The sequence below is a fragment of the Stegodyphus dumicola genome, chromosome 1 (assembly GCF_044657685.1).
Source record: "Stegodyphus dumicola isolate Sdum_Otavi_A_Nest chromosome 1, ASM4465768v1".
Lineage (NCBI taxonomy): Eukaryota > Metazoa > Arthropoda > Arachnida > Araneae > Eresidae > Stegodyphus > Stegodyphus dumicola.
Genome location: NC_140768.1, coordinates 58,971,883 through 58,998,463, shown reverse-complemented (window position 1 = coordinate 58,998,463; position 26,581 = coordinate 58,971,883). Strand labels below are relative to the sequence as shown.

The following is a 26,581-nucleotide window of genomic DNA, read 5'->3' as shown; positions in this document are numbered from 1 at the left end:
AGCAGTGCAGTAGCTTGTTGAAGAAAATTGAGAACAAATCTGGAACATTTTTTGAATAATGTTGAATGTTGGATAATTTATACCATCTGGTCCAGGTGCTTTTTTTAAAGAAAGATTCCTGAAGATCTGTAGCATTTCTTCTTTTGGGAATTCTTTATCATCTGCAGTGCTGAATGCTAGATGCGCTATTGCTCTGTTGTGTCTTCTGAAGGAGAGCCTGCTGAGGAGAGTGCATACAGGATACTGCTAAGTGTTTCTGTCATATTATTTATTATTGAGTTATTTATCCGCGTGAAGGCCTGTAGAATTTGGTTTTCCGCAAAATACCATATGTGTGTCTCCTTATAGTGCAAAATTTAGTGAACCCGCAAGGGGTCAAGCCCCCATTATTTTCTTTTTTATTTCTTCTTCTTCAAAAATCAGAATCCGAATGAACTCTAACCTGGTGCAAGCACCGAAGTAAACTCTCCTCTTCGCCCCGAAAATTTCATTGGCCTACAAAATATCATCAAATGAAATCTTACCAATCCTAGAATTTTACTTTATCTAGATTGAGAAAAATTCCTCCCCCACGACGAATCAAACACCAAAAAATCTGGCAATGCAGTCCAAAAAACATCTGTACACACAACGTAAGCACTAAAGTGGACCCCCCAACTAACAATCGGAAACTAAGCTTTACGAGAATCCAATTACCTAAGCTTACAACAACCCCCCACTGTCTTGAAGTAAACAAAATTGCAACTATAACTAAGCGAATTGAAGACGGTTTTCGTTTCAAACGCCATTAGTAAAAGGCGGCAACACAACACCCTACTGCCTCCACTGTTAGTAAAAAGGCCATAAACCAGATGTGTTTCCTCGCAACCGTCTTTCGCCTTTGCTACACTTTCTGCTCAAGAATAACGAGTTAAATAAAACCTTAACAACTTAAAATACTCTTTTTCCGGATTAAAATATACATGAACACAAATAAAAATACCAGAATAACGATAACTTAAAACACATATTAATAATTAAAATTCGCGACATGACAATTTTAAGGTTCACTGTGAACATTTTATTGCACACAGTAGGTGTAAATTCTCTTATTTAAGATAACATTCTTTCAGCAGTTCATAACTTGTATTAATAATTTCCTGAGATGTCATGCGTAACAGTTTAATTTAACCAAATGCCATCTTTTAATGTCTTATAGGTAAACGGCAAAATTTGCAATATTTATCTTGAACATACTGTATTTAAATCTGTCTGTACCACGATTAAAATGTTCATAATGTTGTAAGTTTTTTTGTTAAAATGTCATTATTATTTAGTTGTTTTTAGGAGTCGAAATACTTAGACATTACATTAAAAAAGAAAAAAGAAAACTTTGGATTCTTCTCGGGGAAAAGAGCCACGGCGCCAGTAACTTGTCAAAAAGATATATATGTGTAATAAGATTAATGACATTAGAAAATACTATGACCTCATTTTTAACCTTACTTTTTCCTTTTCTTCGGGCTAGGACAAAAGGTAAAAATAACCATATCATACCAACTGTTTCAGCACTACAGCTTTGCTGTTTCAGTTTTTCATATGCTTGCTTTTTATTTATATCGGTTAGCTTTGCCCTTGAACGTTTTCTCTCTTACTAGTTTTATTCTCTTTTAAGACGTTTTCCATTTTCTAACCGAATTTTAAGTGTTAGCTTTTCTTAGCTTACTCTTTTTAGCAGCTGCTTGAAAGCTGGGACCATTCTAAGAAATTTCTCTTTAATCTGATGTCACACACTTAATATCTGTGCTCTGTAAAGAAAATATTAGATCTGCCTTTATTTATAATACAATTATGTATAGTTTTGATCAAAAGAGGAAAATATTTACAGACATCTTAAAAGTTAGACAAGTAAACTTAAGAAAAAAAAAAAAAAAAACGCATACGTATAAGATAAAGAAAAACATTTATATGAGTTTTTCCTAGGTTTAAATTACTTTCACTATGAATAGTTTACAAACAAACACTTTTATACTTATAAGCATACGTGGATAGTATATATTTATCAAAAAAGGCACCAAGCCAAAAGTATGAATCCACATTTTCCCCTATTCATACATCAGTGCCAAAATTCGAATTAATAAGGACAGAAAGTTCATTCGGGTTCCCAAAATGTCTACGTAAATGAGGTGTTTTTTTTCCATATTTATTGTGAAAAAGAAGAAATGCAGCCTTTGGTTTAAATACATTTTTGAGCAATCTTTATGCAGTTAAAAAATTAACATTGTGTTTTCTTGAAGTAAAATACAATATCATTTTTCAGCGACATTAAACAATGAAATCACATTTTACTTGCGTAAGTCTGCTGAATATCGCACAATCTTTTTTTTTTTTTTAATTAATAAAATATGCAGAAAATGATGAAAAAGATATTTTCTTTTGATAAAGTTTAACAAGAAATATAGCATCTTTCATTTTTTAATTACTGAAATTAAGCAATTTACTTTTTTGCTTAAATACAGCATGTACATTTAAAAGGAAAAAAAGAAATAAAGAAAATTTCAATTTTATTTCACCTAAGAAAAAAGAATATGCGGCTTTGGATTTATTAAACTTTGGTTATGTGGAGTTAGAATAAAAGGAACCTCTTCATTAGTTTTCGAACTTGTTTTCTGATTTTTTGTCCGAAATAAAAGCAAAAAACGCCCGTTTCCTGAATTGCATGTAGAAGACTTATTATGTGTGTGTGGGGGGGGGTTAACTCGATATTTTCAAAAGAAAGCAGATATCAGAATTAATCACGTTTTCTCGAAATAACAGTTTTGTAGATTCGTGGTTTTGGCTTGGTGACGATGGCATATTGAGCTTATTTTCAATAATCCGTTCATTATACGCCGTCTGTATTTAAAATATTTCTTAGAAGAGATTTGATATGCCAAATATAAATGCAAAACATTGAACAATGTGTACCAAGAGTTGTTAAAGATTTATCTGTTGTCCTATTCCATTCGGTTAGCAATTCCTTAGGGATTTTGATCACGTTCAAAGGGCTGTTTTGACCTTTCATGATATTCAGTACTCCTTCTGTAGACTGAAGGACATAATACATATTTTCTAAACGCAGAAGTGGAGTGAAATCCTCATTATCTTCCCTATACATACTCTCCAAAAAGTCACACATAATTGTTATCTCCCGAAGAAGGCGGCTCAAGATGAGAGGTGTCAAAGAAATATGTTCTGCTAGCATTTGAATTAGGAAGCTTCTTCTGTGAAGGAAGTTATGCTGAAAAGAAACAGGTCATTTTTTGGAAAGAAAGTAATCGCTTTTATAGGTATATGTATCATCAGATATATATAGCAGAAAATAATCAATGCATTCACTATAGCGTATTTCAATCTTAAATACCGAGGGTACATATCTTTCAGTCTATCCTTCGAAATGTCAAAAACTGCTGCATAATAGGAATATGAAATGTCTTCTAAAAGTACAAATAGAAACAATTTTATATAATTTTTATTTCTGATCACATTAAACTTTCATATAAAAGATAAATTTTCTTTCCATTTTTTCCTATTTAACGAATCATAATATTTTTCCACTTTCTATCTAGCATGAAATTAAAATGTGTAAGGTTAAGAGGGATCATGAATTAAACATTTTCCTTAAGGACCTTACTTCCCGATAGATTCATTTCAATAAAATAAATCACTTGCGATAAGAATCTATTATGAAGAGCGTGTAATATCCCATTTTGGTGCGCTACAGTGACCGACGTACTAAAAATGCTCAGTATAGACCACTGAAAATATTTATGAGTATTTAGAAATTGATTAGCTTTGCCCGTAGAAAACAACAACCGTGCGGGTAACCATAGCCCAAATACCCATAAAACAGAGCCGTAGCTAGGGGTTCCAGTGCACGAGGACAACTGAAGATTTCGCGCCTTCCCTCTCCCATTTGCCAAGAATGAAAAAAATGTCATTCTAAAATTTCTTAACGTCAATTTGGTGGCCCCTGAATGATATACCCCTGTTACAAATATTGCAACTTGCTATACGCCTGGTATGAAAATCAATACACTAAACCCCGTAGGCCAAATTACAGTAAAAATCTATAGACAAGGCCAGTAGAACTGTATGGCTACTCAAAGGCCAAATCCTGATAAAAACAGCGCATGGAATCGATAGAACTGTACTGATACTAATAACCCCAAACCTGCATAAAAACAATATTGTAAGAAGCAACACAAGTATACCCCAATTTCAAGTAATATCTTCTTGTTGATGCCGTTATCTTACTTTTAATATAGAACATCTGGCATGTCAAATATTCTTAATTTAATTACCCCAGCAAAGCTGCTTTTATTTGTCAGGGAAGGTTGTGTTAAGGAAACAGCCAACAAAAGAGGTTCCAATTCATGCAATTATTCATTATTTTTAAAAATTAGTTATTCTCGTTACTATCTTATGAGATTAACACACTCGATATTAGATAAGTGGTATTACATATTCAGAGTGCCATTTAAAATACATTTAGAAAATTTCTAAGAAGTGTTACGCTTCAGACTTTATAAATGTTTAAATTAAATAATTAATTAAATTAATTAAAGTGTGAATAGATTTGCTTCCTAACATATGTCATAATGAAAATATTCCAAATGTTTATAGAAACCATGCAAATCTATTGCCAGAATTATAGAGAGGCTAGGTAAAGACTTTTAAGGAAATGGTGTGTATTTCTGATATCTTAATCATCAGAATATTAATTACGTTAATAACAAAAATTTTATTGAAACAATATTCCTATCTAGGTAACTGAATTATCGAAATATACTTTTCCGATCAGATTTTAATTTTTTTTTACCTTTTCGATATTAACAGGAAACAACGAATGTAAGAATATTATTCTCATGTTCAAAATATATATCTTCCCAATAACAAAAGAGTCCAATATAACAACTGAGTTAGTAATATTGTCAGACCTATGGAGACTTAGATTGTATGAAAAATATATATAATTAAATTATTTCACTGATGCAGTAATTTCTTCAGGGTAATATTTCACCAACAAAAATAGTTTTTAAACATTGAAAGCATACAAAAAGGAAATACACTTTTTAATTAACAATAAATATTATCTGAAATTTTAAATGCAATTAATACAAAAATACTCCTAAGTTACTAATATTTTACTGCTTGAAAATTTTGTCGCAACATAATATAGGGTAATTCATTTTCATGCAGTTGCAGATTCTGGTTTCATTAAGAAATAAGCATCAGAATTTTCTTGTAACAATTGGCATTAGTGATTCGTTTAGGTACTAATTTTTCCAGTGTGCCAGTAGTTTATATTAGATCTAAACTTATTTTTTTGGTTTAAAATACTGAAAAGTTTCTTCCACGGGCAATTGTCAAGACTTCCAACATTGTTTTAGAGAGTTTATTATATTTAATATTCTATCAGCACTTTTCCGATTAAACTTCACTAAGTGTTAAGTCTTATTGATCTTACAACTTAACAACATTTTCTCTTTCTAAGTCTCAAAATCGTAAAAATCGATTACACCCGCTTCCATTTTATGATCGTAAAAATTTATCTCTTGCAACATTAATATTTACGTTTTTAAAAACAAAGTCGAAATCGGTTCAAAATGTAGTTATCATCATAAAAATATGCAGCAGTAATATTTGCAACTTTAACATGTAAAATTCCTTCTCTGTTAAATAGGCTTTTATATGATACTATATAAACATATGCTCAGTAGAAAAGACTTCTAGGAATTCTTTTTTATTTTCTTCTGAAAGCTCTTTTATTACATTGTTAGTTGCAATACCTATCATCAAATATTCGCAATTTCTTATTTTCCATTTTAATATAATTCACCTGATATACAGTATGAAGACAAACCAAAGGTATGTGTAACGAACTTTGATTATCCAATTCAAAGCATGAATCAATATGTCTTAGCTGCAGAACTGCTTTAAAAACATCGAACGATGTCAAAATATAATCATGCTGAGAGATTTTTTTTGTGGGTTTTAGGCTTAATTTTTATTGTATTCTTCTGAAAACAGTAAATTGTATTGCTCGTTATTGAAGCAATTTCTGTATGTTTGTCACACTTATTTTTAATAATAGAAGTATTAACTTATTTTTAATAATAGAAGTATTAACTGCATCTTCATTTATTTCAAGCATTTTATATCTTTCAACAGGGCTTTTTATGTTAATTCTATAAACATTTACTTATATCTTCAATTATAATAAAAACTTAATATTATATCTAGGTTTTGTACGCGTTCTTTGTCCGCCTCAAAATTTTATACATCATTTTAAATTTTATACACCATTAAAATACTCTATACTGAAAACACGGTTTTCTCAATAAGATTTAAAACTAATATTGTAACAGTTATGATCCAAGTTTTACAAAGTTAGCTTTATATTAATTTCTTTCCTTTATGCCTTTTTTCGCTATGTACTTGTTCATTCCAGAGTCTGTAAGATGTACAGCTAGCGGCGTAGGTTTAACACTTAATGATTTCTCTACTTTGCTAACTAGAATTGTTATTGTTGTGCTACTGCTTCCGCTAAAGAACCGACCACCAGAGGAGAAAATTACCCCGATATTAGTTACGTTCGGTATGAATGAAAAATGAACTGCGTGTATTTTTATAATCTAATAAGCTTCGCAAAAAAATTTGTTGCACTTGTAAGCAACCCTACATAATCAAGACAAGCAACAAGTTGCTGTTGAAAGTCGAGATATTCCTTTTATATTAATTTTAGTTTTAATGCCACAAGCCGCTGTAAATAAATGTTATGTTTACTTTTACTTTTTGAGGTTACGTCTGGTGTTTATAGTAAATCTTAGGAGGCGGTAAGATGCAAACCAGTAGAATTAACTTCTAAAGATTAGATATTAGATGGATAGCGAGTAGTGTAAGCAGTCACCTTTAAATGTTATAATGTGACTATATATTTTTCATCTAAGTTTTATAATTTTAAAACCACTTAGAAATAATATTGTATATTAATATATTTAAATACTTATCGATTTAATGTAATGGTACTGGATTATTACCTGGTTGATTTCCATTGTTTTATGAATGTCGATTAGTAAATTTTCTACTAATGACATGCATATTCTAACCAGTTCTACTTCTAAAGACATATTCTTTGTATCAAACAGTCGAAGAATTTCGTTCATGGCTTGGTTGACGATATTAAAAGGGAGGTTTAGGCCTGCTTCACTTTTCAGATGTCCAAATAAAGTCAATATAGATTTCAAAATTAGCTCTTTGCGTTTACTTTCTGTTTTACTGTCATCAAAGTTTAAATTGCAAGTAACTGAAAATGAACTTAATAGTATGAAACTTCTCACGAATTCCACAGTTTCGCATACTTTCTTCTCGAATTCATCAATTCGGGAATTAGTTGTTAAATTTTGTTCTTCTTTTCTTGAAACAAGGACATCGTCATTTTCAACTGAAAAAAAGGAATATTTATGGTTTATCTGCATTAATAATATATATAAAGAATAATATGTGTTTAACGTTTCATTTCGTACTTAAGTTCACTCTAGTAGTAATGGATAAATATTTTATGAACTAAGGCTTATTAGAAAGAAATATTTTTCTTTCTCTAAGGTGAAAATCATATTTTTCTTAAAGTAACAAATTTTTAGTAGTTAATGTAACGTATTCCGTAATAAAAATATCATTCTTTTTTCTTTTCAACCATTTGAAATAGATTTCACTACTTTACATTAATCTTAAACTTAATTGGGGAATTTGTTAGCAATAGAAGGAAACTTCTGTAGGAATAGAGAATTTTGCCGCAAAATCTCCGGAATAATGAGAAGATGCGTATGGCCCATATAAGCCAATATTGCCGAGGTCTCTGTTTCTCTGCAATTCTCGCTTCAAGCGAAAACCAATTGATGTGTACATAGGAAGAAAATAGTGCAAAAAATAAGTACAGAAAGATTTGGAGATGAATGGAAGTTTTTCATTTTTTAAATGTTTCACGTAATCTTTATTTAACAATTAAAGTTTGTATTTCAAATTGTTGAATTATGTTATCTTTTTTTATGTTGATAATGCTTTCCAACTCACGAAAAATATACATAGTTCGGGAATCTTTTTAAAAACATTCGCGAGAATACAAACTTGCACTTTTACCATTTCTTCTGCATTAAACTACCAAACTGCGCCAAGGAGGTATTTCGAATTACTGAATTATGTTATCTTTTTTTATGTTGATAATGTTTTCAAACTCACGAAAAATATACATAATTCGGGAATCTTTTTAAGAACATTCGCGAGAATACCAATTTGCACTTTTACCATTTCTTCTGCATTAAACTACCAAACTGCGCCAAGTAGGTTGTGTTAATACATAAGTGTCATAATATTTTTGTTTCCTGGAATTATGTGGGGAACGGGACATGGCCTGTTAGATACCAGCTTAGATGGCGCTTAACGTAAGTTTTTTTGTACTCGTATTAATTTGAGGGAGAAACGGAAAAAAACTTCTTCCCGCAGCTGTTTTTGTAAGCATTTAAGTTTTCAATTGAGATGAGACTTCAGCGAAGGTAAAATTAAAATTTTTGCTTCATCACAAGTTATTACCGGTTTTGCTGCTTCGTCTGCATCTTCATTTCCTGATTTCTATACACGTGTTGTCATGCCTCGCGCTCGTTCAAACACGAGGTGTGTTCTTCTGGTGAACTTACCATAATGGGAAAATAGCACTTGTCCGCTTTGACATCTTTTTCACTAATTTATTACACATACTGCACTATTGATACACCATACAACGAATACACTGTAAAATAAACTATATAAAATATATATATTCAAGGAGCGCAAAAGAAATTAAAACATGTTTCAGTTCTCTATACTCTCACACGGCATGCTTGCCGGTCCAACGCCAAGTGCCCACCAGTCCAGTCTTTTTCCCCTCACCAGCCTGCCTCAACCGGTTTTTCCGGGGTAGGTCACTTCCGTTCGTCGCCTTTCATCAGGGGAAGGAACTTCAGACGTGTTTTTACCCAAGATATTTTTGGGCGAATATCGAGGTGAGATGCTGTAATATTAGAAATCAGTTATATTTAAATGATGACTTATGCTTTGTATTTTTCGATGCTAGTATTGCAGATTGACAGTAAGTTTAATATTTTTGATACTATTTTAAGTGCAGTATATAAAAACTACATTGATCGCAGAGAGTTCAGCTTCCAAAATACTACTTTCATTTTGTAAGCGACCTCTTAGCATCGATTATTTCTAGAAGCTGGCAGCACACAAGAACCTCCTACACCTGCTTCCATTTTGGATGTGTGTGTGCGTGTGTGATTATGGCAAAGCTTCGAGGGCTATCTGCCTAAGGGAAGGGCTGCCTTCGTGGAGGACTTTCTAAGGAAAACTAGCTCGCATACACGTTACACATGGGGAAAACCACCACAAAGCCCATGCAGCCAGCCCGTTCGCGGGATTCGAACCTCGGACCGAACTACCAGTGTTCAGCGACTTTACCGCTCGGCCGCTGGTGGACCCGCTTCCATTTTGGAACCATTCATACGTATGTCACTCTTTGTGCTTTGGACTGTACAGTAATTCCTTATGCTGCTATCACATAAACTATTTGTTGTCGGAACATAATGTTAGAAGGAACAATTCTCGGACTGCGCTTCCGCGGAATCGGGTTACCATATTCACTTGGTAAACAGGCTGAAAGCCAAACAAGAATCAGTTATCGCTCAGATTGACGAAAGTAACGTTTCCTCTGACAACTGCTTTTCAGTGTTGTATTTTGTATCGCTCACACTCTTTTCGTTTTAAACTTTATTGTTAGTTATGACAGAAAGAGAATGGCTTTTAAGTTAATCACTTTTATCTCGACTCTGGCGATTCTAAAAGCTAAAAAGAAAAAAACGTCTAAAGAGAAGTCCGATTCTTTGTACTGATCTGTTGTATATATTTGATTTTATTATTGTAAATAGTTATTTTTAAATCCATAATAACTTTTATGTACATGATATAACGTCATTTACTGATATTTGTTTTGTGATGAGTCGAAAATTTTTATTTCATCCTCAAAATGTTAAATATTTCATAAAGGCTACTTGCTCAATTTTTTTTTTTTTTTTTTTTGTTTAAATTCCCAAGTATAGTTACAAATGCAAAGGTTGTGTGTAAGTGGGTGAATTTTAATCAACAGCCTATTGCAAAAAATGCACTGTAATTATTTTTCAACTGTGTATTCCATATCCATGATAATGTGGAAAGAACTTAACTAATGGGCAAAGAAAGGTATTTATCCCGCTTTCCTTGCGTTCCTTCGTGGTGTAGTGGTTCTGCACGCTGGGCTGGTATTCCAGAGGTCCGTGGTTCGATTCCCGGCGAAAGCGTTTGCTCATTTTTCATCTTGCCTGCTTCCAAAAATATACCTAATGTCTCTACAAACTGATGACTACAGTTGCTGCCAATTACAAAATCGGTATATGAATTAGAAGTAACTTCAAATAAAATTTTTGTCAGTGTTCATTTTTGTATTTATATATATATATATATATATGTGTGTGTGTGTGTGTGTGTGTGTGTGTGTGTCTGTGCGTGTGTGTGTGTGTGGAGATCATCGACGACCGATGCTGACTTAGCGAATTACCAGCGTGGTGACGTTATCGCAGCTTAGCTCAGTGTGGAACAGACGAGACCAACAGGAGATAGCGTCCAGACGGGGACGAGAGAGGAGCATAGCAGATCCGAGCGGATGGCTTGCTTGTCTTCAAGAGTTGAAGAAGACAGGCGGTCTTCTTTGGTGTTTAAGTGCCTTTGTTGCTTAAAATAAGCTGATCATACTATTTAAAGCTATCTGTGGATTTTAACAGAATAACGTATTCTATCAACGCCGGAAGAACTAATATTGTCTGTGATTGTTCATCATTACATGAATCCTGCAACATTAATTTTTACTTACATTTTATTACTTTTATCTATTTCTTATTAGTAAAATAAAAGCATTTAAAAATGCAATATTCGTGCTCTTTGAAAGTAAAACCTACATATATATACATCTAATAATTCATATATTTACATACACATAGAGAGAGAGAGAGATGCGATGGTTTAGAATTTGTTGATGTATGTGTATCAATTAGTATTATTGTAATGAATAAGATTTATATTAATGAATGTATATACAAGTGTTTTTCATCATTCAAAATAATAAATCCATAAATTTCCAATGTTTCAATATGTAGCATTTATAATAAAAATATAGTTCTTAATGTGTTTATAATCTAAAAAGCACATGAAGATAATAGCATACAAATTTAATATGTATCCTCATTATTACATAATATATGTTTTAATAAATATACATAATCCCTGATTATGCAATTTAAATTTAAAAGTAATAAAAGTAATTAACAGAAATGTGAAGTCGTGCATATACAAACATATTTAAAAAATTATTCCTCTTAATAAAAAAAAAAATTCTATTGTATAAAAATAACATTCTTTTTGCAGTTTCAGCACGAAATACGTTCAGCGAACTTTTGGCGACGAATAATTTGTAAATAAATCATCAGAAATAGCACGCCATATAATATTGTCTACTCTGAAATTTCCATGGTTATACATTTAATAAATATATAAACATTTATAAATGACTTAGACAGTTATACTACAACAAAACAGCGATATATATACGGCTTTTTCCGTATTTCTTCAATTAAATCGGCTTCTATTTTCACCGTCCATGATTTCACCACGAGAGCAATCGCCATATTGAAAATTACCCGTGATCCTTCAGAAGCAGAAGTTTCATCTGATTTGCTCTTCTGTACTTGGAACACGGCTCTAGACGGAACATTTTCGGGAAGGTTTCAAAATGTTGCTCATAGCCGGGGCATGTTGTGCCTAGCTAGACGAAAAATTTCTCGGAAACCTCCCGTTTAAACCAGTGCTATTTTTAGAATCTCGTTTCTCGGAACTGTCCCGCCTAGCCGCGCGCGTTCCTAGAAGTGATAACCGCTTTAGGGACGGATAGTTATTCGAACCCGGGCCCATCGCTACAGCAGTCAAGGTCACTCACCACTATACCAGAGCCGATATCCCTCGCATAATCTGTGAATTACACAAAATGATCTGAGAGGACTCCGTGAATATTATTTTTTTAGATTGATATAGTAAAACAATCAGTAGTTTTAGAAATTACAAACTTATATACAAGTATCTGCGAGTGTACATGTGAGTAAGAGAGAGATAATAAACAAGTACGTATTGAGATTATTTTCTATGAACCGTATCACGCAACTCCGTAAAATATTGAAAAATATTCTTTGATAATTGTTTGACCAAAATGGCAGAAATTAACTATTCGCAGCACTACGACAATTAAAGGAAAATGCCAGTTTTTTTTAGTTTCTGACTCACTTTGAGAGGGTTGTTTTTAGTCTTCTTCAGTTTTCGAAATCAATTCTCTTTATTGTTGATCTAATTTTGTGTCAAAACATTTTGCTAAATTTGATTAGTGCTATAATGCGTCTTAAAAATGACTTCGTTTGTGAAACCATCTTATGGTTACTAGGATACATTGCTCTGTTTTGAAAAAAATTCAACCAATTCTGGAGAATTTTGTGAAGCGAGGTACCGCAAGCTAACATGACTTTTCAGAATTACTTGACATTATGATTTGATATAGAAACCTTATTAATAGTGCACTTCATTGTTAAATGGTTATCGCTAGGGATCAAAGTTCTTACTTGATCCATGTGTTGGATATTAATTGAAGAAGACTGTCAACTTGAACATGTTTTACATATTGTCTACTTCAGACATCGTATATTACCCAAACATGTTGTTCTAGATAAACATATAGTCCTTAAAGGTCTTTTGTAGAGATTTTAACATTTCTGTAACAGATATTCCAATGCCAAAACAAAGTATTTAATGCATTTTCTGTACTCAATTACTTTTACCACTCGGAAAATTTTGCTTATTAAAAACGAATTTATTTGCAAATGCTAAACAAAAATAAAATACGGATCTTTTCAAGATGTTGATGAAAGACGTCAAACGCTAGGGGGAAAAACCTTTTAAAGCAATGCATATTTTAAATCTGCGATTTATAGATTTTGATCACAGTAATTTGGGAATATATTTTCTTAAAAATTTTAAATGTGTAAAAGAGAAAGTAATATTTTAATAATCATGTATAATAGCTATTATGTGGCTGTTCACTGACGCAGCATTATTGCAAGGATTCTGCTAATGCTAAAAGTTTGAAAACAGACATAGAATATTCACCCTGCAAATGCGCATGCATTAACTTAGCCAATTATTTTTTTAAAAAGGTGAATTAATATGGTAATTTAAATGGTATATTTCATCATTTTTGGTTAATTCCTTAGAGATAGAAGTGTGAGTTATTCAAAAACAGGTAAGATAATTCCTCCTTATAATGTAATCCTATAATGTATAATTCCTCCCTATAATGTACACCTGATGAATTATCGAAAGCATTTCATTTCCTCTGAAACACATTTCTACCTGAGACCTCTGAAGAGATTGTATAAATGTTTGGGTAGCATGCATGACAACAAGAACTGTAATAGCTGAATAGCTGTGGTGTGAACAGTAATCATGAGCGGCGTGTGAGAATTTTAAAATAAGATGCTGCAGTTTTTTATTATAATTTTAAAACTCAAAATGTTTGCAGTTAAGTAATCATAAAACAGCTGTAGTTTACCCAGCATGTACACTAAATTATATATTAAAACTATTGCTGTAAAACTGCAAAGACGCAAAATTTTAGAAACAGCATAAAAGAGACACTAATGGCATTTGAGAAATGCTTTTGTAATGAGAAACTATCAAAGACATCCGCTATATGTTAGAAACATGATCTTACGTATATCTGCACAGATAAAAGATAGGTTGGTCTTCTCCTTCAGCTCTACTACGTGAAGTCTTTGTTCCAGGGACAAAATTTCTTGTTCGAGCTCTTGACACTTTGACTTCCATGCCGCAACATCTGTGGTGAACATCTGAACAAGATTCCGCGCATAATTTTCTGGTGTAGTATCAGGTGGAGTAGATCTTATCACAGATATAGCAACTGCTAGTTTAATTCGTTGAACATATATTTTTAAACAGTTGTCGATTGTATTCAAACAATATCTCTCTTCCTTTTCTTTTTCTTCGTTGAAAGAGATCCCTTCTAAATCACTCTCCATGGAAAAATCTGCAAACAAAATCCAGGTACTGATAATATTTATTATCTAGCATGGGATTAAGAACAAAATTCTAATTAAATATTCACATCACAATCATTTACTCTGTATTTAGTACTGTTAAATATGTGAACAAATGTTCAATATTAAGATGACTAAAACCATACAACTATACCTAATGTCACGCACAGTTTTTGGTCTAAATTTTAAATTTTGTTTAAGAATGACATAATTTGATTAGAAACATACTGAAATAATACTGGAACTGGAATTGGAAAATAGAGAACTCTGTCAGAAATCGGTTTATGTTTCAAGAAAAAAAAAAAAAAAAAACAGAAGGCAACTTGTTACCTTAATTTTGAGGATCACTCGCTAGACAATGTTTTATCAATTTCTTCTTCATAAAAATAATTATCATTATAAATTTCTGAAGAAATAATTGCAGGGTTATTGCAAAACATCTGCATTCTTCCGTCAATTAGTCAATTATAACACTGATATAATTAATAAATACATTAATATAACAGTATAACATTAATAAATGCATCGCTAAAGAAGAAGAAATTACTTCTATCTTTAAAGCCTTTTTTTATCACAATGCATTAATATTTATGTAATACATTTCTTCAGTTGATATGGTACTGAATTCTGTCCGTTTGAAGATAAAAGTTTGTTGCAATTTTTTCTTTCAAGTTTCGCCTTATAAATTGTGGCACGATTAATGATGCAAATTCACCTTAAAACTACATTGGTTTGGAGATAAGCGTAGTCATGATTCTGACATGGGTATTCATTCTGTTTAAATTTGTTTTAATATAAACTGCTATAGATGGACCTCTCGCATTGTGATGTGTTGCTACCTATCATATTTAATGTTTTTCAGAGAAGATAATCATACCTGTTCTATTGCACTTACACAAGTAAAGTATGGATGATAATTTGTATAGCAGACAAGCTAGAATCTATACCTTGCAGTGTATGTGAACTGCCAATATATTAGCTCTTCTTGCTGATGACTCAAGCATATACACTCTTAGACAAAAAAAAAGCGACGCACCAAGAAGGAGTTATCCGAATGGGACGAAAATCGGTAGAAGTGATGTACATTTACAGAAAAACAAATGATTACAGTTTGAGAAAATTGGATAATGTATTAAAGTGACAAAGCTTCACAAATTAAAAAAGTCAGTAACTCGTTTGTCCACCTCTGGCCCTTATGGAAGCAGTTATTCTACTTGGCATCGATTGATAGACGTTGCGGATGTCCTCCTCAGGGATATTCTGCCAAAGCCTGCCCAACTGGCGCGTTAGATCGTTAACGTCCCGAGCTGGTTGGAGGGACCTGCCCATAATGCTTCAAACGTGCTTAATAGGACAAAGATCCGGTGACCTTGCTGGCCAAAGTAATGTTCGGAAAGCACTAAGGCAAGCAGTAGAAACATGTGCAGTGTCGGGGCAGGCATTATCTTGCTGAAATGAAAGCCCAGGGTGGCGTGACATGAAGGGCAACAATGGGCCTTAGAACTTAGTCGACGTTCCGCTGCGCTGTAAGGTTGCGACGGATAACAACCAAAGGTGTCCTATTATGAAATGAAATGGCACCCCAGACCATCACTGCTGGTTGTCGGCCTGCGTGCCGGAAGGCAGTTAGGTTGGTATCACACCGCTGTCCGGGGCGTCTCCAGACTCGCCTCCGCTGGTCACCGGGGCTCAGATCAATGCCGGACTCATCACTGAAGACTATTCTACTCCAGTCAGTGACATTCCAGTGCGATTGAGCCCGACAGCACTGCAAACGGGCTTGAGGTTGTACAGAGGTCAATTGTAGGGCGCCGTGACCTCAGCCCCCTTTCTGTGAGCCGTCTATGAATGGTCGTTGCGGTCACTGAAACACCAGTTGCACGTACAATCGATGATAATGATGCATCTGGGGCTGTGACTGCCGCTCTGTCGATTGCTCGGTCTTCCCGTTCTGTCAATTCTCTATGCCTACCGCTTCCTTCTTGACGTTGTGTGCGGCCATGTTTCACCTATTCCTGCCAACATCGTCTAATAGTGGCATCGCTCCTGCTAAATACTACTTTTAAATTGCTTAGTCAACCCATTTTCAGTTATTGTAATGAAGCGTTCGACTGTGCTGCAACAAATGTCATTTAGAAACTAGAAACCCCATAATACAGATATTTACGGATCATTACAAGTCCTGTTAAAGCCCATTGCAAGTCCTGCTATACAAGCTATCGCTCATACCTTACCTGTTTCAGTATTATAGAAACATACAATATTAGCTTCTGTAAAAATCTTAGTAGATGCTTAACAATCAAATTTAGTGAGACTATGAAATAAATGCCACACAAACACTCAGTAAGCAGAAAGCGTTTATCCAATATAGGAATTTGGTATTCTCCTCAAGACGTTGAAGTTAAATTTCCAGTACATGTAGCTGTTTATTATATCTATGTACGCCAAGTCTCGGCAACTTCGAACCCTGGGAATCCCCGAGGACCTATTTCATAATTTTGTAGAAATATTAGGTACTTTTTTGGAAGCAGAGGAGATGAAAAATTAGCAATCGCCTTCGCCGGGAATCGAACCACGGACCTCTGGAATACCAGCCTAGCGTGCAGAACCACTACACCACGAAGGCACGCTAGGAAAGTGAGAGAAATGCCTTATATACTCCCCTTTTTAAAGGGCGACTGGGGTTTTCAGGGAACCCAGTCGCCAAATCCTGAGTGTGAAGAGTCATCATCCACAACCCTTTTAGTTCGGGCGCCACTGTAGAGACATTCGGATTTTTTTGAAAGCAAGAGAATTAAAATATTTGCAACGCCTTCGCCGGGAATCGAACCACGTACCTCTGAAATACCGGCTCAGTGTGCGACCACGAAGGCACGCTAGGAAAGTGGGAGAAATACCTTATAATTTCAAGTTACCCGTTTGAGTTCCAAAAATAAAGTATAATATATAAAAATAAATTGTAAAATATAAATATGAAACGAACATTTGAAAGGTGCATAAAAATGTTCTTTGAAAATAATTAAGAGCAATAATATTTTTGTTTGATTAAAAAAAAAAAAAAACTTCTGTGACGAACCTGCATTTTCAAAGCATAATTTCAAGAAAAATCGATAAGCTTTGCAACGTCGATCCATAATTCCTTGATAGACATCTGACATCACTAATATCGTGATCACAGTTCTCTTAATTCATTCTCATTTGTAGCATTTGTTCAGTAGCTTAAAATAGTTTCAATAGCAAAAACAAATGGCTTTTCGGTTCAATCTATAAATGCGAGCGAATATTTTCCTGCATGAAATTTATTTTAAGTAAGAACAGGAGGAGCTAAGTACCGTAAATTCAGATGCGTGTGTTTGTTTTTAGACTACTAACTACAAGCCAATTATGCTTGACTAAATTGACGTCACAAGTTCAGCATCAGGAAAGACATCGATATCGAAGAGAAAAGTAAATTTCATTCGGTTATGTTTGTTTTTATGATAATTAGAATTCTAATTTTAATTTTTATGTTTAATTTAAAGGGTATTGTAATTACTCTTTCTAAAACATTTAACTTATTATGCACTAAAAATAGACTGTTTTAAAATAAAAATACCACTGACCCGAAACGTCTTAAAACATAATTTGATCTGCAGAAAAAAAAAAAAAAAAGTTAGCGGCACCCGATGTACGTCTTTATCCAGAAAATCTTAATCTTGTAGTGCCGTTGGGGTTTGCGTGCATTTGATATCCATTTAGATTCGAAATTGATCGTGTGGGTGAAAAGCGAATGAGTGACGCTCACATTTTTGCTGTTGCTCTATTAACTACTAATAGTAAATATCAAAGAGATACGTGGCTTCATACTTACACCTATAGCCTCATGTTTAGTAATGAAGTTATACAGCTATTTTCCGAAATACATCTTTATGCAATATTTTGTCTGATCAGGGCTTTTCCAAATCGGATATATCCGAAAAAGTCTGGATTAGGAAAGCAGAAACATGTTGAAAGCATTTCCTACATCTCTTAAACGGATTTCCGCACACTATGGAATTTTTGGCAAGGAAACAACTGAATCCGTGACAAAGCACATGTTACAGAAGCCACCAACAAAATTTTCGCTTCATTTCTTGAACTAAATAATAGCTACATCACGAGTGTAATGAGAAGAATCATCATACGATTAATGGAAAAAAATGATTAAAATTTCAGGCAATTTTGAGGTACAGCGTATACAGATATCTGTACTACAGGCATTCAGGTCTGGCAACAATACTGGCTGTTATGGCTAAACATGGAACGAACAGACATTAAAGCCATTTTAGGAGGTTAAAACCTCATGCAGCTACTGTTCTGTGCCAGGCATTACGTATTCAATTCTTTCTAGGGTTTTGTATCAGTCTCTCTGCAATATTAGTCAGAAGTTTTCAGTTGATGAGAGTATGGGAGAAAGCGTAGGCCAAGTCAGGAGTCAAATATCCTGTGTAATGAGGAAACATAGAGCAGCGTGCACAAGATGCGGTCTCGCATTTTCCTGATGAAAAATGAGATGACGAAAATCCAGAATATGTGGAAAAACTATGGGCATGAAACCTTGAGTAATGCAATAATGGCTGTAGGAAGTACTGGACATGCGACTTACATCGGAATTCGTACTCAATGACACCATAAACCATCATTCTATCTGTTAGACAGATATAACGCATAAGAACGCCAAGTTTCCAACGAAAGTTCACGTCGGTGAAGCCACACTTGCATGGTACTCTAAACAAAAGCAGGCTTATCGAGGGGATTTCACTTTAGTTATGTATTTATATGCGTTTTTGAAAGCACTAATGCAGATTCTGATTCCTATGCATTATTGACGCGGAACCATCAAGCCCAAGCAATGGTTGCCTTTCTGGCAATTGGTAACATTGCAAGCATCGTCGAAACATGTATGCGAATAATTGGTGTCATGTAGTACATCCAGTTACTTTACTTAGTGTATGTGGTGTGGTTTTCATTACTAATACGAACAATAATTTTATTGTCTCGGGCATTAGTAAAAGGGTACCGTTTCGATCGTGCACGTGACCTTCTGTGAACCTGCTGAATCCGTCAACGGAAAATGCTCAACAATTGCATTGAAACTCCACAAATAAGAAGGGCTAGAATAATGTACTTTAGTCTCGGTAAACTACAATTCCCCGTGATTGGATTCGGACATAAATTGGTCTGAATCGCAATCGACAGCCTCAAAAGCGTGTGAATAAATATGATTTCCGAATGAAAACTCCAAATTTCAGTGCGCCTTTTTATACTGCTTTAAGGTGTTATTACTCTCGCGTACAACTACGAAATGCTGATCATCCACACATCCGAGCATGTTCCCTCTTTCAAGCAACTTTCAGGCTTTACTGCGAGCTTCCTTTGTGGTACAGCAATTTTAATGATCAGCAGTGTACTAACCGAATAGAAATGTATTTCTAGCTTTAGAAAGAAACCCAGTTAAGCAACAGATAAAAAAGAAGAACCGATATGAATGAAAAAAGAGTTTTTTGGAAGTACGGCAAGTAGGTTTTTTTCGTTTGTGAACTGAACGTTCTGAAAGTGTCTCTTGAACTCTCATACTTGTCTAATCACATGGCCTCTAATTGTTTTTGTAAGTTATCGATCTTATGTTTTATAGATATATTTCGAGCCTAGAGAATTAAATTCTTTATTGCCAGGTAATTTAAAGCCACTGTAATAAAAAGAAAACGCTCTCATGCACGTCTCAAATAAATAAGCCTTTTAGAAATTTGGTAATAAATAAACACTTTTTTTCACGCAGAAAACGCTTTTGTATTTATGAGGCTTTATAGCATTGTAATCGGATGTTAATTAGCCATGAGTATCTCCTCTCCTGCTACAAAGCGTTTTATATTATACATTCAATAATCACTGAAAACGATGGGAGCTGTAAATAATTCTCAAGAGATTTTTTTAAGGAAATGTTCCAAAAGCTCACTTAATATCTCTCTTTCCTATGCTGATTATTATATTTTGAACGATCACAATTAAATAAAACAAAAGTAGTTAATTGTAATCTTTCAGTCTGAATCAAGTTGGGACATGTTAATTACAAGTTAATTACATGTTAATCTCACGACTTATATATTTTTCATGCACTAGAAATGAAAATGCATGTATAAAAGGCTAAAGGCTTTATATTATTGTATCTTAAAATTGCTGCATCTTCATTATATCAAAGAAAGAATTTGAAATGTTAGTTTCCCACTAAAAAGTATTATCATATCGATATAGTAGAAGTTCATGAATTAAATGTAAAATTCAGTATAAAACAAAACATATCAATTTGCCAAAATGGCTTTTTATTCCTATTACGAAAAAATATTTCATCTAATAAATATAATTAGGCTTTACACAGTCAAAAAATATTTTAAATACATTTTCATCCACATCGATCATATACTGTAATATATCACACCATTTATTAAATTGCAAATTTCAACCTCTACACACAAACACTGGTATGTGTTCAAGATATTGTTTTATCGATTATTCCAGATCCTCTTACATAAGATTTCAGAATATGATATATACAATTTTATAGATGTATTTTCGGGATTATGCTATTTAGAAAGTAACAGTTCTAGTACGATCAAGTGCTTTAAATAGAAAAATACCAGGCAATGTTATTGGGAAATTCCCCGAAGCAGTAGAACATTTCCAACCAATGCAATCAACATTAGTGTCAGGAAAATCCAATTTTAGAAGACAAAGCACAAGCATAGGCATCATTAAGAGTCTAAGCCCAGAGCTATTCTAATAGTGATGGTATTCTTTATCTTTACACTAGTATACGTCGTGATTACGCCAACAATATTCTGGCATATCTGCAACACTAAAGTCGTTTATAAAAAAGCACCGCTTGTTCATATAGCTTTTTCTTAGGGTCTTCCTTTCGAAGAACGACTTAAATAACTTTGAATATACATGAGCAATATTGAAAATTACATCTATTATGATAAAAATTCTGTGATATTTTATTTAAAAATCAGACAAAACACAACTGAAGGAATTAACCATTTACAACATGAGAAAGCAAATTGCAGTGCTCATTAGTAAACGTAAATTCTTTATTTCTGGAATAGTTCCTATGAGCAATAGTTCTGTGCAAAGATGAACAGATGAGATGGCTAAAAACATCGAACAATCATTGCGTAATCATCTGCAGAATTGTAGGGTTTTCAATTCACCTGGATGAGTCCAATGAAACATAGTTATTGTCGTACGCGAGGTTTATCAAAGACGCAAAAATATGTCAAGAACTATTGTTTGCTACCGATATGGAAACAGATGCAAAAGGAAAAGCTATAATCAATACACTGGAAATGTTTTTGTGACGAAATCGAAATTATTTTTTTATAATATTTTGCCAGTTGCTACGGATGGCGCGCCGGCTATGACAGGGCGTCGCAAAGGCCTTCATAGCGTGCTTAAGAAGTAAAGTTCTTGACGTGCTTTCTGTGCATTGCGTAATTCATCGCCAGCATTTGGTTGCGAAAAATCTGAGTGAACGCCTCCATACATCACTGCAATATGTTATCAGTTAAATCAGAAATAACTCGTTGAATGACAGATTATTTAGTCAGCTTTGCATTGCCAATGATGAAAATTTCAACCGATTGCTGTTTCACACAGAGGTGCACTGGCTGTTAAAAGGTACTTGTTTGACTTGTTTGATTTGATTTTTAGGTGCGTGATAGAGTTTCTAGGAAACAAAGACACGGAACTGCGCGACAACCTCATCTCATCAAAGAACGATATTGCGTACTTGACAGACCTGTATAAATTGTTTAATGATATCAATCTCCAACTTCAAGGAGACGACTTAAACTTGAGTACGACCAAAAATAGCATTGCTGCTTTCGTGTCAAAACTGTTCTTGTACAAAAGAAATACTGGCAGACGCGAGTTCAATAACTTCCCAAATTTATCAGCAGTATCATTCAAGCACGATGACTTGCTTGTTTACTGTCAACATTTGAAAAACCTCCGCAGTGATTTTAAGGAACGAGTCCAAGACATTCTAAACATGGATACACCAGACTAGGTTTTGGATCCTTTTTCAAATGTCAACACAGCAGGATCATCCCAGTTAGAAGAAGCACTAATACAACTGACGACAAATGAAAAATTAAAAATTAAATTCAAGAATGGCTACCAAGAATTTTGGCTGCAGAAACCAATTTTGCCACTATACCCAGGTTTGTGGTCGATTGTTCAACGATTTCTGATGGTTACAGCCGAAAACATCGCGGCAAAAACATCGCAGACGAAAACATCGCGGAGAAAACAACGCAAGGCGAAAATATCGTGCTACAAGACATCGTGGGAGAAAACATCGCAAAGAGAAAACATTGCAGTTCTAAAACATCGTGGCACAAAACATCGTAGTCTAAAATAAAGCTGTTCAAAAGCTTCGCCGTTTAAAAACATCGTCGTCGAAAATATCGTGGTAAAAAATAAAGTATCAACAAATCATCGCATGACGATAACATCGCAGCTGTAAATGGATATTCCCATAATGATTTGTGAGCGCAAGATGGAAAGAAGGATAATTTTTACTTTCATATTTTTTATTAACTATAATAAATTTTTGCTGAGAAAATAAAAAGGAAACTTAAGCATAGAAAATTAATGCAACTTATAGCACTTAATAGAATTTTAAACCGACATAGTTAATTAAGAAAGGCCATTAATAAATCATTTTTTATAAAGTTTGTACTGGTAATTTTTCATGAAAAGTATAATCTATAAGTTGCATTTAATTTTCTATGCTTAAGTTTCCTTCTTACTTTTTCAGCAAACATTTATTAGTTAATAAAAAATGTGAAAGTAAAAATTATCCTTCTGTACACCTTGCGGTCACAAATCATTACGGGAATGTCCATTTACAATTATTAAAACCTGAAAAAAAGCACTTCTGCGATCTTATCGTCATGCGATGATTTGTAGATACTTTATTTTTTACCACGGTATTTTCGACGACGATGTTTTTAAACTGCGAAGCTTTTGAACCGCTTTATTTTCGACGACGATGTTTTGTACCACGATGTTTTAGAACTGCCAGGTTTTCTCTTTGCGAGGTTTTCTCCCACGATGTTTTGTAGCACGACGTTTTCACCTTGCATTGCTTTCTCCACGACGTTTTCATCCGCGATATTTTTGCCGCGATGTTATCGGCGGACACCATTTCTGATAGCATTCCCATCTTCCTATTCAGTTGGACGTGGATTTAGTGGTGTAGCAACGTTGGTAATTGAAAAGAGAAATCGGCTCCACGTTACTGAACGCGGTGTTTTACAGTTGTTTTTAAGTAAAATAGAGCCTGATATTAACAAACTCCTTAACATGTATTAAATTCAACATTCTCATTAGATAAGTAATAAATTCAATGTCTATTGAATGTTAATAAAATACTTTTTAATATTAATTAAGTATGTGTTTTAATTGATCGCATTGAAACAAGGTCTTCTTTAAACTCAGAATAATTATAGGGTCATATCCTATCTTACAGTATATAATATCTTACAGTATATAATATTACATGTTTAAATATAATCGTGGCAATAGCTGTTTAAAATTCGGAAGTAAAAACAATTGGGGGCTTTAGGAAAAAAAAAAAATATTCTCAAAGTGGGCAGTGGGCAAAATAAGGTTCCGACAGACAGGCTCGCTATCTGAAGATAAGAATGTTTTATTCCCTACAATGTTGCCACTACTTGCTCTGAAATTATTGTTTTTAATTAAAAATTCGTTAAAGTTTCACAAAATATAAAATAGACAATAAAACAAATTCAAAAATCCAAATTCGGTCTTCCAGGTGCCCGTGTTCGGGTGGAGGATTATGTTATTCAAAATTTGATCATTCTATGTACCGTCGTTTTGTCATAAGGCGAGAAACATATTTACATTCATGTAGATTCTCCATTATTCAATTTATTTTATACAGGGCTATAATATTCTTATAATAAAGGACGATAATATTTGTTGGCAACAGTTTGAAAACTAATTCGACTCAAAATACCGTTTCGAGAAGAGTAGTTCTTCTGGGCTAAAAAGAGCAACAAAAACAAATACAAAATGATTACTGCATGGAAATGTCAGGTTAGTCTCGGTCAGATCGCACATGCGCATTTGATGACAAATGCTGCTATGCTGCAGACGGGCTAATGCGTGTAAAAATAATTCATTATTACGCTATCACTAGAATCACTAGAATTAAGAATCACTAGAATTAAGAAATCTATCACTAGAATTATCGCTATCACGCTATCACTAGAATTAAGAAAAATCAAGATAGGCTGCAGTAGAATTCGATTTTATTTATAATTTTTACATTATTCAAAAAGAAGATATAAAACTCTTTCACAATTAATAACATAATTTACTCACAAAATGTAAATTAAATCCGTACATATAAACTATGAAGGATGGATTCGACAACAAATTTATTGCTTTGTTATTCCTTTTCATATATTGAGAAATAAAAAAAAAAATAAAATAATGGGTCCTTAAAACGTGCGGGCCCTTACAAATTGCCTAATGTTGCCTATCTATAGCTATGCCACTGTCATCGATATTCAAAATCGTTTATTTTTGTTCATAAATCTTTGAAAATATTTTTTTTACTTTTTTTGACTTTCCCCTTTTTTTAGATAAATCTTTTATTTTGTTCATTGTGTAAAGTCAGCAAGCATATCAGTGCAAATTAGAGAAATGATAAATTAGTCTAAGTGATTAGCTTTTTTTATAACTTGCCTCATATAACATATGTATCATAAACATCTTCTCAAAAAGATGGCTGTCAATAAGTGATATAAATTGGTATTTATCGAAATGTAAATGAAAAAAATATTTAATTTAGTTAATTAATTACAATATATATGAAGCCATAATTTACAATCCTTGCTTCTGCCAAATAGCTACCGAATTTTTAGTTTATAATATATTTTTCAATAAATTACCTTTTATACTTGTATATTAAAATATTAACGAATTGCTAAACATATAAATTTAAAAAAATTCCGAATCTAGTATAAAAAATATAAGGCGATTTTGGACTAACATTCCAAACCATGATTCGCATACATGTACTAATATGCAAAACTAAACATAAACCTTTTATGACAAATTTCGCCATTTTAAAAAGCAGAATAGAAGTCTAAATGTAATTTTTCTAAAACTTAATTCAGTTAATTCTAACCAACTCAAAAGACTATTTTTTAAGAAAATAACGGATTTTTTTTTTAGGAAAATACGAATTTCAGCATAGTTCGTGTTTTTCATCACTCGTTATTATTATCATTCTTCATCATTTATTATTTATGCTATATTGTATTATAAGTATAATTAATTACATGTTAATCTCACGACTCATATTTTTTTCATACACTAGAAATGAAAAAATGTATAAAATTACGTTTCTTGATATTTCAACATTGCAGATTGCTGTTACTTAAATAAAGGAAGACGGTATAATATAATGAAATTTTTCATTACTTCAAGCACACGCAAAAAATACACAAAATTAACAATTACTAATAATTCTTTGCAAATATCTTATGAAAGAATTTAAGCTTGGGTTTAGAGTTAAAACTTTAAATATTAATAATTATGATACAAAATACCATTAACTTATTTATTATATTTTTAAAAAAAAATCAGAATTACTTCATAGTTTTTAAGGATACGCACCTGAACTGCATATTAAACTACTAAGTAAGATGTAAAATGGTAAATGGATTCAATTTTACATTCAGTAATTCTTTCAGACTCATTATGATGGTTTTGTTTTGTTTTTTTTGAGAGCAGACGATGTTAAAATTGTTGAAGACGTCGCTCCACATTATTCTTAAAAGAAAAACCTGTAAGGCTAGTAAAAGTTTAATTTCAACTAAACAAATTAAAAACATTTACCTTAAAGTAATTATTGAAGCGTAGATTAAGAAATAAAATGTATTTATTTAAACAGTATGCAAAAGAAATTTCCTGCCCATTTTGTCACTATAAGACATTCATGTTCTTACACGTGCTGCCATCTAGTTTCCATTCTATACTTTACACGAAAATAAAATATTCCCCAGGAATTATTCATCAATGAACTAATTGTTCCTACTTAACACTTGTATTCAATAATATTTAAAATAAATAGATGAATAAATTGATCTAACATACTGTTCTATAATTGTATTTTTACCATTTATGCGTCAGCAATCTCAGCATCTGTTAATAAAGTTTATTTTCGGGGGGACTAACGGTGAATTAGAAATATATATATATGGATATATATAAAAAAAAGAAAGAAA

The 26,581-nt window shown here is 33.0% G+C and overlaps 1 protein-coding gene across 1 annotated transcript; it reads right to left on the bottom strand.

The window, feature by feature from the left end:
* Window positions 1–1,843: 1,843 nt before the first annotated feature.
* LOC118187952 (meiosis-specific protein MEI4-like) lies at window positions 1,844–26,052 on the bottom strand. Its single transcript, XM_035358258.2, has 4 exons — window positions 25,971–26,052; window positions 13,898–14,230; window positions 7,062–7,465; window positions 1,844–3,259 (listed from the first exon to the last, which is right to left on the bottom strand). The coding sequence occupies exons 2-4, from the start codon at window positions 14,220–14,222 to the stop codon at window positions 2,864–2,866; spliced, it is 1,125 nt and encodes a 374-aa protein (XP_035214149.1). The 5' UTR covers window positions 14,223–14,230; window positions 25,971–26,052; the 3' UTR covers window positions 1,844–2,863.
* Between the last annotated feature and the right edge of the window lie 529 nt (window positions 26,053–26,581).

Coding starts and splice junctions, on each gene's coding strand:
- LOC118187952 (XM_035358258.2), bottom strand. CDS start 14,222: ATGGAGAGTGATTTAGAAGGGATCTCTTTCAACGAAGAAAAAGAAAAG. Junction 7,466..13,897: donor TTTTATCTGTGCAGATATAC/GTAAGATCATGT, acceptor CCTTTTTTTCAG/TTGAAAATGACGATGTCCTT. Junction 3,260..7,061: donor AAACAATGGAAATCAACCAG/GTAATAATCCAG, acceptor GTTTCTTTTCAG/CATAACTTCCTTCACAGAAG.